Source organism: Physeter macrocephalus, chromosome 5 (genome assembly GCF_002837175.3).
Source record: "Physeter macrocephalus isolate SW-GA chromosome 5, ASM283717v5, whole genome shotgun sequence".
NCBI classification, from domain to species: Eukaryota; Metazoa; Chordata; class Mammalia; order Artiodactyla; family Physeteridae; genus Physeter; species Physeter macrocephalus.
In genome coordinates this window covers 5,906,260-5,919,897 of record NC_041218.1, presented here as the reverse complement: position 1 = coordinate 5,919,897, position 13,638 = coordinate 5,906,260, and the positions used below count along the sequence as shown (strand labels likewise).

The 13,638-nt window shown below is 44.5% G+C and overlaps 1 protein-coding gene and 1 long non-coding RNA gene across 2 annotated transcripts in view; one reads left to right on the top strand and one right to left on the bottom strand.

The window, feature by feature from the left end:
• The window catches only part of RHEB (Ras homolog, mTORC1 binding), a 52,290-nt gene extending 48,493 nt beyond the window's left edge, over positions 1 to 3,797 (bottom strand). Inside the window, exon 1 of the mRNA XM_028489573.2 lies at positions 3,470 to 3,797. Coding sequence (XP_028345374.1) covers positions 3,470 to 3,521 — 52 coding nt within the window. The 5' untranslated portion in view covers positions 3,522 to 3,797. The remainder of the gene's footprint in view (positions 1 to 3,469) is intronic.
• Positions 3,798 to 6,294: 2,497 nt separating this feature from the next.
• On the top strand, positions 6,295 to 11,486 carry LOC129392122 (uncharacterized). The gene is made up of 3 exons (XR_008617303.1): positions 6,295 to 6,375; positions 10,236 to 10,368; positions 11,430 to 11,486. It is a non-coding gene; the product is annotated as an uncharacterized lncRNA (long non-coding RNA).
• Positions 11,487 to 13,638: the final 2,152 nt, after the last annotated feature.

Here is a 13,638-nt window from a genome sequence, read left to right as displayed (position 1 = left end):
GAACCTGCGTCCCCTGCATCGGCAGGCGGATTCTCAACCACTGCGCCACCAGGGAAGCCCCAGCCAGTGTTTTATAGTACCTATAAATGGAGTATAACCTTTAAAAATTGTGAATTACTTTGTTGTACACCTGTAAATTATATAAACATTGTACGTCAACTATACTTTAAAAAAAAGTCTAAAAAATTACATTAAGTACTGGGAAGTCATAATCACAAATGCAAGCTCTGATTATTCTCTTGTACAAAACAATGTATGACACTGAAAAAAAAGTTAATTTCAAGCTTCAACCCAAGGTGGTCACTACAGGACTATCCCCTCCCACAGGTACACAACTTTTTACCTTAAAAATTTTCAATGCAATGCGTTAGAAAAGGATAGGATAATTTAAAAATATACAGTAAATCAGAATACAATTGGACTATATTCTACCGGAAACAAATGTAATGACATCTTTCCGTCTTAAGTATCCAAATCAAAGGATGTATGTTCTTTACTACCTAAAATATTTTGACAAGGTAGGTAATAATTTGAGTTACTTTTACTGAATTGCCTTTTACCAAACCACAGAATTGTTTCATTTTCTCTCTTAAGATCTGTCACATTCCTGTGATTCCCTCCTGCTTGTTAACCCCTGAGGCTTATATATGACAGTCTTTTGATGATGGTCTAATGGTAAACTCGATTATCAAAGCTCTCTGTAGAACATTCCACTGAAAAAGGTGCCAGATTTTATTTGAAGATAATTAAATGACACTATAACTTTAATTCGATTAAGTTTAGTTACCTCCTATCACGGGACTACTCGTTTGTGTTAGAAACAATAGATGTAAGGGAGCTGGTACATTTGGCCACCACTAAAACAATTACTACAAAGCACTCCCTGAAAGCCAGGCTGCGTTACAGGTGACGTGTCCTTAAAAGCTTAACATTGAAAATAACAGGAAAAGTACTTCGGTGGGGGGTGGGGGGAAGAGCTGTATAAATTACCTGAGAATTATATTTTCCTCACTGGTAGTTTTATCAATGTTTTTAAAAAATACAAAATTTGAACGCCAAGTAGTAAAACAATCATTGCATTTGCTAGTTTTATCTGAAGGCAAACTTTTAAAATAAACTTACAAGTATTTTACTAGTCAAACTGGCATAAGATATTTAACCAAAAGAACATTCTAGGAAAGGTGTGGTTTCTAGCTTAGCCTTTTCCCACCCCCAGTAAATATGACACAACAGCTTAGTAACACAAAGTAACACAACCTAGAAAAGAAACACAGATACTCAAATTTCTCTAGTATAGCACCATTCGCAAGCAAGTGTGTCAGTAAACTCAGAAGTCTGAATACTGAATAATTCTCTGAAGAGTAGCTGCTACATGGAATCAGGGAATTATCTCCTTTTTTGATGCTGGCAAAACAAAAGAGCCCACAACTACAAAATGTCCTGGTTCATAACAAAGGTAAACAATTGTAAAATCAAATACAAAGACTGGGAGTAATTTAACCTCTGCAAAATACATTTCACTTTAATCAACACAAATGAAAATAAATACGGAGAAAATGGCGTAGGATATAGCAATATGCCATACTGAAGGCACAGAAAATAGGGACTGAACTTACTCTGTATGCCACTGGAGGCTAATTTAGCACAGTACTTTATTAACAGCAGTTTAAAATATATGTGAAGTGAAGGCAAAGGGGTGACGTGTCACATCTGGGTCTTTAGGAGGATGATGACTAGAAGGCAGATAAGACAGAATGGGTTTCAACTGGACATAAGGAACTTCTTTAGCACAACAGTGATAAAATGCTAGACTTGCTTACTGAAGACTGGAATCACCAGCTCCAGAATTTCAAGGGGTCAATAAATCGGGATCTGTTGGGACATTCTCCCAGTTGAGATCAGGTAGCCCAGGTACAGGTCACCTGTAACTTGATTATTCAGAGACTGCTACGTTTAATTAGTGGGCACTCTGTATCTGATTAGATAGAACTCACTCAAGAGCCAAGATATGTTATAGTCCCACACTTCAAAATGCAGAGAAGCAAAGGGCTCCGTGGTTCAGAATGCCAATAAAGGTGGGATGCCGGGTTCCATACGGGCATTCGGGACGGTCAGGGACTTCAAAAGCCTCCAGCTGAGGCACGGTTCCTTCATGGCTGCAGCTGTTAAGGCTGTCACCTCTTCTTCCCCCACACGATTTGGCATTGCACCCTACAGGAGTCACCCCTATCTCTACACAAGCGTCTCTCAGCCTCTGATCTTGACTCCCCGCTGCACCCCCCAGCCCTTTGACGGAGAAAGATGATAAAAGGATGAGTAAGCACGCTGTAGCTAGTCTTGGGCAAAGAGCACAGACCTTGGCACCGGCCGTGGAAAATGGGGGTGAAGAAGCAGAACAGAAAGCGAGCGAGCTCGGGGAGTCCGTCCAATGAGCAGCCGGCAGTTACAAGCTTTCCTCCTTCTGCAATCACCAGAGACTCCAAACCTGCTTTCACGCCCCCGCCCCACTGTGGTCAAGCGCACATTCTCCTGAGGCTCATTTACTTCTTAAAAACAACACGGAAAGATAAAGGTAATTTCTCCAGGCTGCCCGTTGTCAAAGACCATAAAGCCTCACCCTGAAGCATGGCTAAGTCCAACGGTTCTCCTTCCTCACTCGTCTTCTAGCACCCCGTCCATCCCCACTCCACTCCACCCCAGACCATCTCCGTTCGGCAAAAAAGCGACTGCCACCAACAGTTGCAAATATATGTCAACCTTTTCCGGGGGGGGAAAAAAAACTTTTGGATTACTTCAACAGCCTGGTTACAAGTACCTGACCTTATTTTTTTCCCAAAGAAAAATAGGACACCGAGAGATCAGAAATTGCTCTTTCTGTGCCCTCCTACTTCGGCCGCTGGCAGAATCTAAGGGGCTTCCGAAGACGACTCTTCCGAGTTTCTTCCGTAGGAAACTTGCCCTCACTAGCCAAACGTCCTTTAGGTCCCTGATTTTCTTTAAAATGCTGAACTTCACAGACAGAAAAACCCCAAGGTGCTATTTCCTTTGTTAAAATCCCACAGATTTTAATTTGGGATGGAAAGGCTAGCAACGATCACGACAGCTCGCCGCGGGGAGGTGCAGAGGGACAGGTGCGGCTCCTGCCTTTGGGGGCCCCGCGGCAGTCGGCCGAGCGGCAGACCCCGCACCGCCTCCCCGGCCCCGGACCAACCTGAGCTCCCCGTCCGCCCGCGGCCTCCCAGACACTTCCCGCCGCGCCCGGGCCGCCCGCCGCCGCCCCGCGGGCCCGGCCGCGCCTCCGTCTCCGCTCAAGATGGAGGTGGCGGCGGCGGTGGCGGGCGGCTGGTTACGAAACGCGCGGCCGCCACATGGCCGCGCCGGCTCCAAACTTGGCCGGGCCCGCCGCGTCCCAGCGCCCAGGCGAGGCTGGGCCCGGGCGCGAGGAGGCCGCGCGGCGCCCGCCACTCACCCACAGACCGGTAGCCCAGGATCGCGATCTTCCGGGACTTGGACTGCGGCATCTTAGCGGCCTCCTCAGCCCCGGGCCAACCACATCAACCGTGGCGGCGGTGGCTCCTGTGCTGCGATCGGTGGCGGCCGCGCCGGGGAACAGCGGCATCCAGGGGCGGGGCGGGCGGGCGCGGCTGCCTCGGCTCCTCGCTCGCGCGCCCAACCGCCCGGAACCGCCGCGCGGCCCCGCCCCCAAACACGCCCACGTGACCGCGCGCCGCCGCAGGGCCCCCAGACAGAGGCTAGCGTCAGCGCCGCACTCCCGCTGCGGCGGCCGCCCTCGCCCCCGAAACGCACGAGGTTGCGTCGGGCGGTGTTTTACTTTAAACGGAAAGAGAGAGGACGCCGAGATGCCCCTGGAAAAGTCACGACTGAAACTCGCTGCGTCATGACCCTCCCACCGGCTTCCGCCGCTTTTTAATTACGCCAATTCTCTCCGAGCGCTGATTGGGCAGTTCTAACCCGCCCGCACGATGACGCGACGGACACTCCTTCTCCCATTGGGGGCGGTGGAGGGGAGGAACCAGAGGCGGGGCTGCTTGCTCGGGAGCTAAAAATAAATTAGGACTGGGACCGCGCGGTTGGGCACCATTGAGGTTTGAAGGCTTCGAACTTCGTTAAGGGTCGGTGGCGGACGGGAGGGGCGGAGAGAAGCTAGCTCCCCAGTGATTGGTTAGGTCGGGGTGAGGAGGCGGGGCAAGATGTGGGGGATGCGGTGATTGGTGGAACGCTGAGCGGTTCGTGGACTCGCGCCCGCTGAGCCCTTAAAAGGCGCGAGGCGCGTGGCGGTTGCTCGCTGGGCAGTTCGTTGGTTAGTACCTTGCTCGTGTTTTGTTTTTTTTTAAACTCTTTGCTATATTAGCGTTAGTAAGTCTGGGTTTGAGGATGCAGGTGATGACGAAGTATCATCCATGGGTGAAGGACCGTTGGAAGAATGGAATATGCGTCAATTCAAAATGTTACGCATTTCATTGAAAAAGTGCGCACCCCCCAGTTCTGGTCTCAACCCTGGGATTTGCGGATCCCGGACACCTCACGGGAAATAAATAGCGCAAGTCGACACATCTTTAACTGTCAACACCTGCGTGGCTAATTAAGTAGGCAAACGTAAACACCAGCCGTTGTCGGTTGAGAACTCTCCAGAACCGTCCTTCCGAGGGTGGAGGGTGGAATTTAAGACCGATGCGCCTGCGCTCTGGTGTGGGTTGACCTCTCCGGTAAAGGGACGCTGCTGTATTTCCCACAAAAGGCGCACTAACAACCCCTTTTTCCAGTGGTGCTGGTGAAGGGCCCAGGGGGTGGCACCACTGTTGGGGTACAAGAAGGGATGCCAGCCCGGGAGGCCTGGGTCCTGCAAAAAGAAGGTGAAAGCTGGGCCCAAGAAATGAGGATGCGATCGGAGCTTTCCGTCATGGTAGGTATTCTTGTCCACGGCGGTTGCCAAAGAAGCAGATAACCCACTAATCCTACCGATATCCCCTGTTGTCCTCGGGCTCTTTGGCAGCGTTGACCTGCGTGGCTGAGTGGGACCACCACTCTCTGGTCATGGCCTCACCCAGTGAGCACAGTGGAGGAGCCCCCAGGAAGCTGAGCGGCAGGGTAGGATTCCTGGTATGAAGATTTAAGAGGTGACAGCCTCACATAGACGCCTTGTTGAGTTAGAACACTGGCGTTAAGGCAGAATCCTTCCACCATCCCGCTGAAGTACTCAACCGGAGAGGGGGCGCGCACATATTCATGTCCTTGGGGAGGTCTACAGATTGAAGCACCAGGCCACCAGCTGGAAGTGAGAAATGCCTTTAAAGTTGTATTTTATCTTAATGGAATTTTGCATTTCTACTCTGTAATTAGTTGAAATATTTTAAAAAATTCAGGTCAAATGTATAATTTTTATCCTGTGAATTTGGATGCACCTACTGCAGTATTTTGAACTGCTGGTACTAGACTCTCTAGTGCGTTGTGAAATCAGCCTAGTGGGTGTTTTTTGTTTTTTGTTTTTTTAAATAGAAGAACAGAATAAAAAAGAGTACCTTGCATAGTAAGGGTGAGTGTTGTTTCATGACACTTCTGTTGTATGTATATGTATATTTATAGTTATGCTATATATGTGTATTGTATACTGAGTTCCATTGTAAAATGTATTTCTTACTGTGCCTTGCCTCAAAAAGTTTGAAAGCACTGTCCTAGCCTGGGAGTTTTACGAGTCCAGACTGGGAAATGCAGTTGTAACGGACAAATTAATTCAAGAAATGCTTCAGTCGTGTTAAAGCCCTTTAAGGCCAGACCCAGGAATTCTGAAAATTCCTTTATTCCAGAATGGGGAGAATTTCTTTGGTTTAAGAAATGACTCAGATTACCTAAAATATTTGGGATTGATGTATGAATTCACATAGAAATAACTGACTGCAGCCAGACCATATAGAAAATGGACTTGCTTCTGAATTCAAAGTACAGTTGACCTTGAACAACACCGGTTTGAACTGCAGGATCCACTTACACCCGGATGTTTTCAATAACAAATACTATATATAGTACTACACAATCCAAGGTTGGTTGGATCTGTGGATGCCGGGTGGCAGATACAGAGGAACCACAGATCTGGAGGGCCATTCTCGGATTTTCCACTCAGCAGAGGATCCGTGCCCCTAACCCCTGTGATGTTCCAGGATCAATTGTAGTTCTTCTGATTGAGAACACTTGTTAACCTTTTCAGCAGCAGGGAGTTCTGCCACCAATCAATTTCTCCTGTGCAGGTTCTGCTCTGTCTTATGGCCTCTGCATACTGCCTTCTCTCTGTGTGTCCTTGTGTTTCCCTGGGAACCAAGAATTCTGTCTCTTCCATTTAGATTCCAGAGAGAAGACATGGTGAGTTCAGCTAATTAACATTATCTCTTGAGTGAGGAGCTCATGCTAAACCTATAGATTGGCCAGGTAAGGCTCCCTTGGCCCGAACCTCCTGTGTAGCTGTCCATGGCAGTTGATGGCAGTTATTTGAAGCTTGAACGGTTCGTTATTTGGGATTATATTGTGGGATGTCATTTCTAAGGCCAGTGACATCTGACTTCTAGTTGGAACTAATTCCCGGAAGTAATATACAAAACTTCTTTTTTTGCACATTGGGTTAGACTAAGAAAGAGGAGTGAAAATCACTACTATGCTTATTTTTCCTAGAAAGACATTTGTGAAATTATTTTACCTTTTCACACGTGAAAGGGTGACTCTAAATGAAAGTAGGCATGAAGGCGTTTTGTTGTTGTTTTGCTTTTTGAATATTTGATGAAGGAAGACTAGAAAAAGAACTAGGCTCACCTTAACCTTGGTACAAGCCAAATCAGACTGGTCTGTTACGTCTCAAAAGCAAACAGTCCAGATTTGGGCAGCATGCCAAGGTCATTTCATTGTGTCGTCTTGTGAATGAGAGAGCGGTTTCCTCGGCAGGGCCTTGGTAGGCCTGTCCTCAGTGTCCTAGCGTGAGGCCATCATGCGGAAGCCATGCCCCCAACTTACCCGGGGCTGAAAGAAGATCCTCTTTTTTTCCAAAGCCAGGGGATCAGCCTGGCCCAAACCCTGAGGTGTGGGGTTTCGTGAGGTGCTCCCAGAAGCGGGAAGTGGAGTGAGCCGGGGTGGCCCTCAGTCCATGGTGGGGGCTGAGTGTGAGAAAGGAAGTCAGCTCAGCAGGAGCTCTGAGGATAGGTCAGGCCTCTGCAGTAGCTGTAGCTTATTCTCCATGTGAGGGGATGAATTGTTACCGACCAGGGTTCTTGGACTCTTTAATGAGTAGAAATTGATAGGAGGTCAGATCAGAAATTCAGACAAGGCTTTCCTGGGACTTGTGCTGTAGCACGAGGGAGCTAGAACAAGTAACAGGTGCCTTTGCTCGCTCCCTGAGGGGGGGCTGAGTTGGTCCCTTAAATGGGGAGAGGATGGGGGCCGACTGGGGAGTCGGGCTGGAGGTGGCTTAGGTGGTCTGCCTTCCCCCTTGGTGATGCTGTGTCCAGGGATCATGCTTTTTGCTCCTGGTACCTCAGACGTGGCAGTTGGGTTTTGGCTTTTTTGTATCTTATTGTTCATAATTGGCCCCGACAATACATGCATGCAGCTCTCTTTAGTCCCTTTTAGTTTCTTTGTATTCTGTTGCTCCAGGACTGGGGAGAGGAGCTGTTTGTCCAGGTGCAAGCACTGCCGTAAAGGGTCCCAGGTGCCAGCCTGTGTCAGAATGTGTCCCCCACAGAGATATGTTGAAGTCCTAATGCTCTCAGAATGTAATCCTATTTGGAAATAGAGCTGTTGATGATATAATTAGTTAAGGTGAGGTCATACTGGAGTAGGGTGGGCCCTAGTCCAATATGACTGGTTTCTTCATAAGAGACGAGGCGATGCAGACACACACACAGAAGGAGGTAGAGACTGGAGAGATGCTGCCACAAGCCGAGGAGCGCCTGGCGCTCCCAGGAGCTGGAAGAGGCAAGGAAGTGCCCTCCACTAGGGACTTCAGAGGGAGCCTGGCCCCGCTTCCCTCTGAAGGGAGGGTTTTAGACTTCTGGCCACCAGAACTATGAGAAAATAAATTTCCTTCCCACACGGGTTGTGGGATCCTAGTTCCCCGACGAGGGATTGAACCCAGGCCCTCGGCAGTGAGAGCGCAGAGTCCTAGCCACTGGACCGCCACCGAATTCCCTTTATGTTGTTTTAAGCCTCAGTTTGTAGTACTTTGTTAGCAGCAGCTCTAGAAAACGAACTCATCAGCTGTCCTCAACTTATCAGTAAAGTTTCAATTAAAGTTTGAATCTAGTTTCTGCCGGGAGGTGGGTGAAATTGGCCTTCCTCCCAGCATCCCAAGCCAGCTTGTGCCTAGTGGGTGTGTTCACCAGCAGAGTGCCAGCTGGCCGGCAGAGCAGGCCCCGAGGGTCCCTGTGTGGTCATCAGGCATGATGGCTGGAGGGGAGCAGCCGCTCCGAAGAGCCCGTGCAGCAGCAGCGGCATCTGGGGATGCTTGGGAGGAGCGGGAGGCCAGGTCCTCGCAGTAAAACCAGGCGATGCCTTGGCCACCGAGGCTTTGATTACGTATGCTCTTCAAATGTGCCTTAGATGTGGAATCCGGTCACAGCGCTCATAAGCCGCCGAACGTTAGAGTTACCATTTGAGGGACATAGTCACCATTGGTTCCTCCTCCTATGCGAAGAGTTCTCAGCGTTGGGTTTTATCCAGCGTGTTGGGATCCAGGGTGTCTACCATTGGTGTGCAGGGGAAAAAAAAGAACTTCTTGTGTTTTTTTAACATCTTTCTTTTAAGAATAAAATAATTGAGCTTTGCTAATATGTAATACCGTGTATGGATTGACCACGGCACCGTCATGGCAGACGGTGGCATGTGGTGCCTGGGATGAGAGGTGTCCTGTTGGGACTTCCATGGCAGGGAGGGGCCGGCAGTGTTGTCCTCACTGTTTAGCGTTCAGAATATTATAATGTATTGCTTTTCACGTGTCTGGTTCTGAGGAATTACAGAATGTATTATCTAAGTTCTGCTAAACTGAATCTCACAAAATGGTCATGGGTCTTAAAAGATTTCCTTCAAAGAAGCCATGAATTAATGATGAGAATAAAAATGCAATATAAGCACACACTAAGAAAAATAGGGCTGCCACCTCTTCCTTGTATGAGCTTTTTGCCAGCTACATTAAAGGTAAACATGATAATCATATCTTACAAGAAAATGACCAAAAATTTTTACAAAAAGGTAAAAATTAAGAGCATTTAAAGTATGGGTTCACATCCACTATCATTAATGATGACTAAGTGTAATTACACACCTTGATATTAGCTGATAATGTAGTGAATATCCTTAACAAATAAGGAGACGTTTAAAAACTAAACATCCAAAACACTAAGGCAGAGTTTACAAATTTTTCTGCAGCTTTTTTCTTTGGAAAATTTCAAACATATATGAAAGTAGATTAGTATAATGAACCCCAGACCCATCACTTGCTTCATTCAATATTTACCGAGTCATGGACCATCCTCTTTCATGCTACCCATTACCCACCCACACATGGATTGTTTTGAAGTAAATCCTAGACGTCATACCATTTCATTCATAAGTGTTTCAGTATTTTCTCTGAAAGATGACTCCTTAAAAAAAAAATGTAACATGCCGTTTTTACTCTGAAAACAAAGAAAGCCGATTAAGGAATCGTTAATACCATCAAATAGCCAGACTACTCAAATGTCTCTTAATGTGTCATGATTTTCTTTGCAGTTTGTTCAAATCAGAATCTAATTAAAGTCCATACGGTGCAATTGGTTGCTATATCTCAAGTCTTTTTTTAAAAACAAACTTTATTTTTCAGAACGGTTTTAGATGTATAGAAAAATTGGGAAGATAGTGTAGAGAATTCCCACATGCCTTGCATCCAGTTCCCCCGTTATTAACATCTCACACTAGTGTGGTACTGTTAGAATTAATTAACCAATATTGATTCATTATTATTAGCTAAAGTTCATACAGTATTCAGATTTCCTCAGTTTTCCCCTAACACCCTTTTTCGGGTCCAGGGTCCCATCCAGGACACCCCGTTACATTTAGTTGTCATGTCTCCTTAGGCTCCCCTTGGATGTGACCATTTCTCAGACTTTTCTTGTTTTTGATGACCTTGAAAGTTTGAGGAATGCTGATCAGGTGTTTTGTAGGTGGTTCCTCAATTGGGATTTGTCTGATGTTTCTCTCAGGTTTTGGGAGGAAGACCACAGAGGTAAAGTGCCATTTTCATCACCTCAAAGGCGCATTGTATCCGTGTGACCGACCGCTGTGGTGGTGTCCTTGATCACCTGACTGAGGTGGTGACTGTCAGCTTCCCCACAGGTAAGTTACTCTTCTTTCTCCCTTTCCATGCTGTCCTCTTTGGAAGGAGGTCACTGTGTGCAGCCCTCACGGACGGGGCTTTATGCTTTACCCTAGTTTCCTCCTGCCTGAAGAAGTTCCGTTAGCATTTCTTATAGCCTCCAGCAACAAATTCAACATTTATTTATCTGAAAATTGTCTTTATTTCATTTCTTTAACTTTTTATTTTGAAATAACTATTAACAGATAGTTTAAAAATAGTACAGAGAGGTCCTGTGTACCATTCTCCTGATGGTAACATCTTACATAAATGGGGCACAATCTCAAAACCAGGAAATTGGTACAATCCACAGAACTCATTCAGAATTCACCAATTTTACATGCACTCATTTGTGTGTGTGTTCTATTCAGTTTTATTACATGTGTGGATTTGTGTAACCAAAACCACAGTCATAATACAGAGCTGTCCTATCACCACAAAGAGCTCCCTCATGTTATTTTATTCCTCTACATTTTTGAAAGACTTTTTATTTTGCTGGATATAGAATTTTAAGTAGACCGTGTGTGTGTGTGTGTGTGTGTGTGTGTGTGTGTGTGTGTGTGTGTGTGTGTGTGTATTTAGTATTAAAGATGTTCCATTTTCTTCTGGCCTCCATATTTTTTCTGTTGAGAGGTCAGCTATCATCTTGTTAATTCCTTTATGTAATATGTTGCCCACTACCCTTCTGCTTTTCAGATTTCGTCTTTATTTTTGGTGTTTAGAGTTTGACTGTGATGTGTTTGTGTGTAGTTTTCTTTGCTTTAATGCTGTTTGAGGTTTACTGAGCTTCTTAGATTTGTGAGTTACTGTTTTTGATCCAATTTGGAAAACTTCCCTGCCAACATTTCTTCAGGTGTTTTTTTCTGCTCTCCTACTCTCTCCTCTCTTATTCTGGGACTCCAGTTTCACACATATTAGACAGTTTGATAGCTTTCTACCAGTCACTAAGCCTCTGTTTTTCTGATTTCTAGTTTAATAATTTAAAAAATTTTGGACAACATGTTCTTCAGTTCTAGAATTTCCATTTGGTTCCCTTTTATAGTTTCCGCCTCTCTCCTGAAGTTCTCCCATCTCTCCCCAGCATACCCCGGTTTTCTGTAAGTTCTTTAACACACTTATCATAGTTATTTTAAAATCTTTGTCTGCTAATTGTAATGTCTGGATCATTCATAGGTCTACTTTTATTGAATGACTTTTCTCTTGATTATAGGTCATTTTTTTGTTTCTTTTCACATCTAGTAATTTATATTTTATAGTGGCCATTATAGATGAAATGTTACAAAAATTCTGGATTGTGTATCTTCTTTTGAAGCCTGTTGAGTTTTGAGTTAATATTTGTATGTGGTGAAAAGTATGGATCAAAGTTTCTTTTATTTTTTGCACATGAATATCCAGTTGTTCCAGCACCATTCATTGAAAAGACTCTTCTTTCTCCACTGAATTGCTTTTGCATCTTTATCAAAATTCAGTTGTTCATATATGTGTGGGTCTATTTCTGATGCTCTTCTGTTCTGTTGATATATTTGTCTGTCATTGCATCAACATTATATTGTTTTGATTATCATAGCTTTATAATAAATCTTGACATAAGTAGTTTTATTCCTCTAATCTTGTTCTTTTTCAGAGTTGTTGTGACTAATCTAAGACCTTTGCATTTTCATATGAATTTTACAATCAGTTTATCAGTTTCTACAAAAAAGCCTGCTGGGATTTTGATTGGCATTGTTTTGAATCTATAATCAATTTGGGGAGGACTTTTGATGCTGTTATAAATGGGATTTAAATTTTTTGTTTTTTGATTGCTTGTTGCTTGTATATAGAAATACAATTGATTTTTGACTATTGATTTCTTATCCTAAAACATTGCTAAACTCACTAGTTTTAGTAGATTTTTTGTAGAAGTCCATTCACTTCTCTACGTAGATAATCATGTAGTTTTTGCTGCTTTTCATTTTGGATGCTTTATATAATTTTCTTGTCTTACTGCACTATGATTCTGAATAGAAGTGGTGACAGCAGATACCCTTGTCTTGTCCTCTCCTTGATCTTAGGAAGTAAGCAGTGTAAATTTCATCATTAAGTGTGGTGTTGCTTGAGGACAAGATACAATTGGTTCAGACTCCCCTACCTTAGCAAGAGATGTTTATATCTTAAATCATTATGAAAAAAGAAGCATTGACTGGTATGCCAGTTTTGTTCCTGAAATGTCCCATCAGCAAGGCAAGGACTTCAGTTTCGAGTACCCCTAGGTTTGAACTCCTGCTCTGTCTGCTAAAATCTGTACAGCCCTGGGCAAGCCACGCAACCTCCATGGGCCTCCCAGGCCCAGTGACGGGGCTGGGTGAGCCAACACTTGGGAAGGCTTAGCCTGTCATCTTGTCCCTTTACTTTGCTTTCCTTCTTTTCTCTTTTGAGATCAGATTAAATGCTTGATTCTGTCCTCAGTGTGACATACAGTATGTGATATGGCACTGAATATAAAGTTTCTTCTTAGCCTTGTTTTCAGATTATTCTGTGATACTTACTTTTCTCTGAATTCTTTCATAATATCAGTTCATTTCTTGTTACTTGGTCTTTAATGTGGTTTTTGCTAAAGATTTCATTTCCAAGGAAAGGCCAACTTTCCTTTGATTTTGATGGAGGAAAGATTAGCTACATAAGTCTTTTGAAATTAAAGCCAGTCAACCAAAACACAAACATGAAAGGAGTATCAAATGCTTCCCTGAACTAAAAAGGTTCCCATCCCAGAGCTTCTAAAGTTGGGAGGGCTCTTTTGCTCAATCTTTAAGGAGGTAGCCCAGAAGAAAAGAAAACCAGCTACAGTAGTTAAGAGGAGAGAGGAACAGCCAGCTGGAGACAAACCAATGAAAAGCCTTAGAGGCAGCACTTGGCTGAAGGAAGAAAGAGATCTGACCTCAGTGTGCTATACAGAGGTCTTCCCTGAACTGGGCAGTGCCAGGCTTGGTTCAGAAGTCTCCTTTGTTAGTCGGATGTCAGCATGACCAAGGTCAAGATCGAAGAGGAAACTTACAAAATGGGTTGGATGTTAAAAAAACAAAAAAACAACAAAACAGGTGATGTGCCCAGATAAACTGCAAGAAAGAAGCCAGCTTGAATTTCTTGTGTGTAAGGAAATTTGGCTGTGAATTTTCCATGAGAATTATAATTTTTAAGATTAATGCAAGCATAAAATTAGCCAGCTGTCAAGAGTTCAAGAAAATTTGTCATTTAGTGTGCTGTATACTAAACAG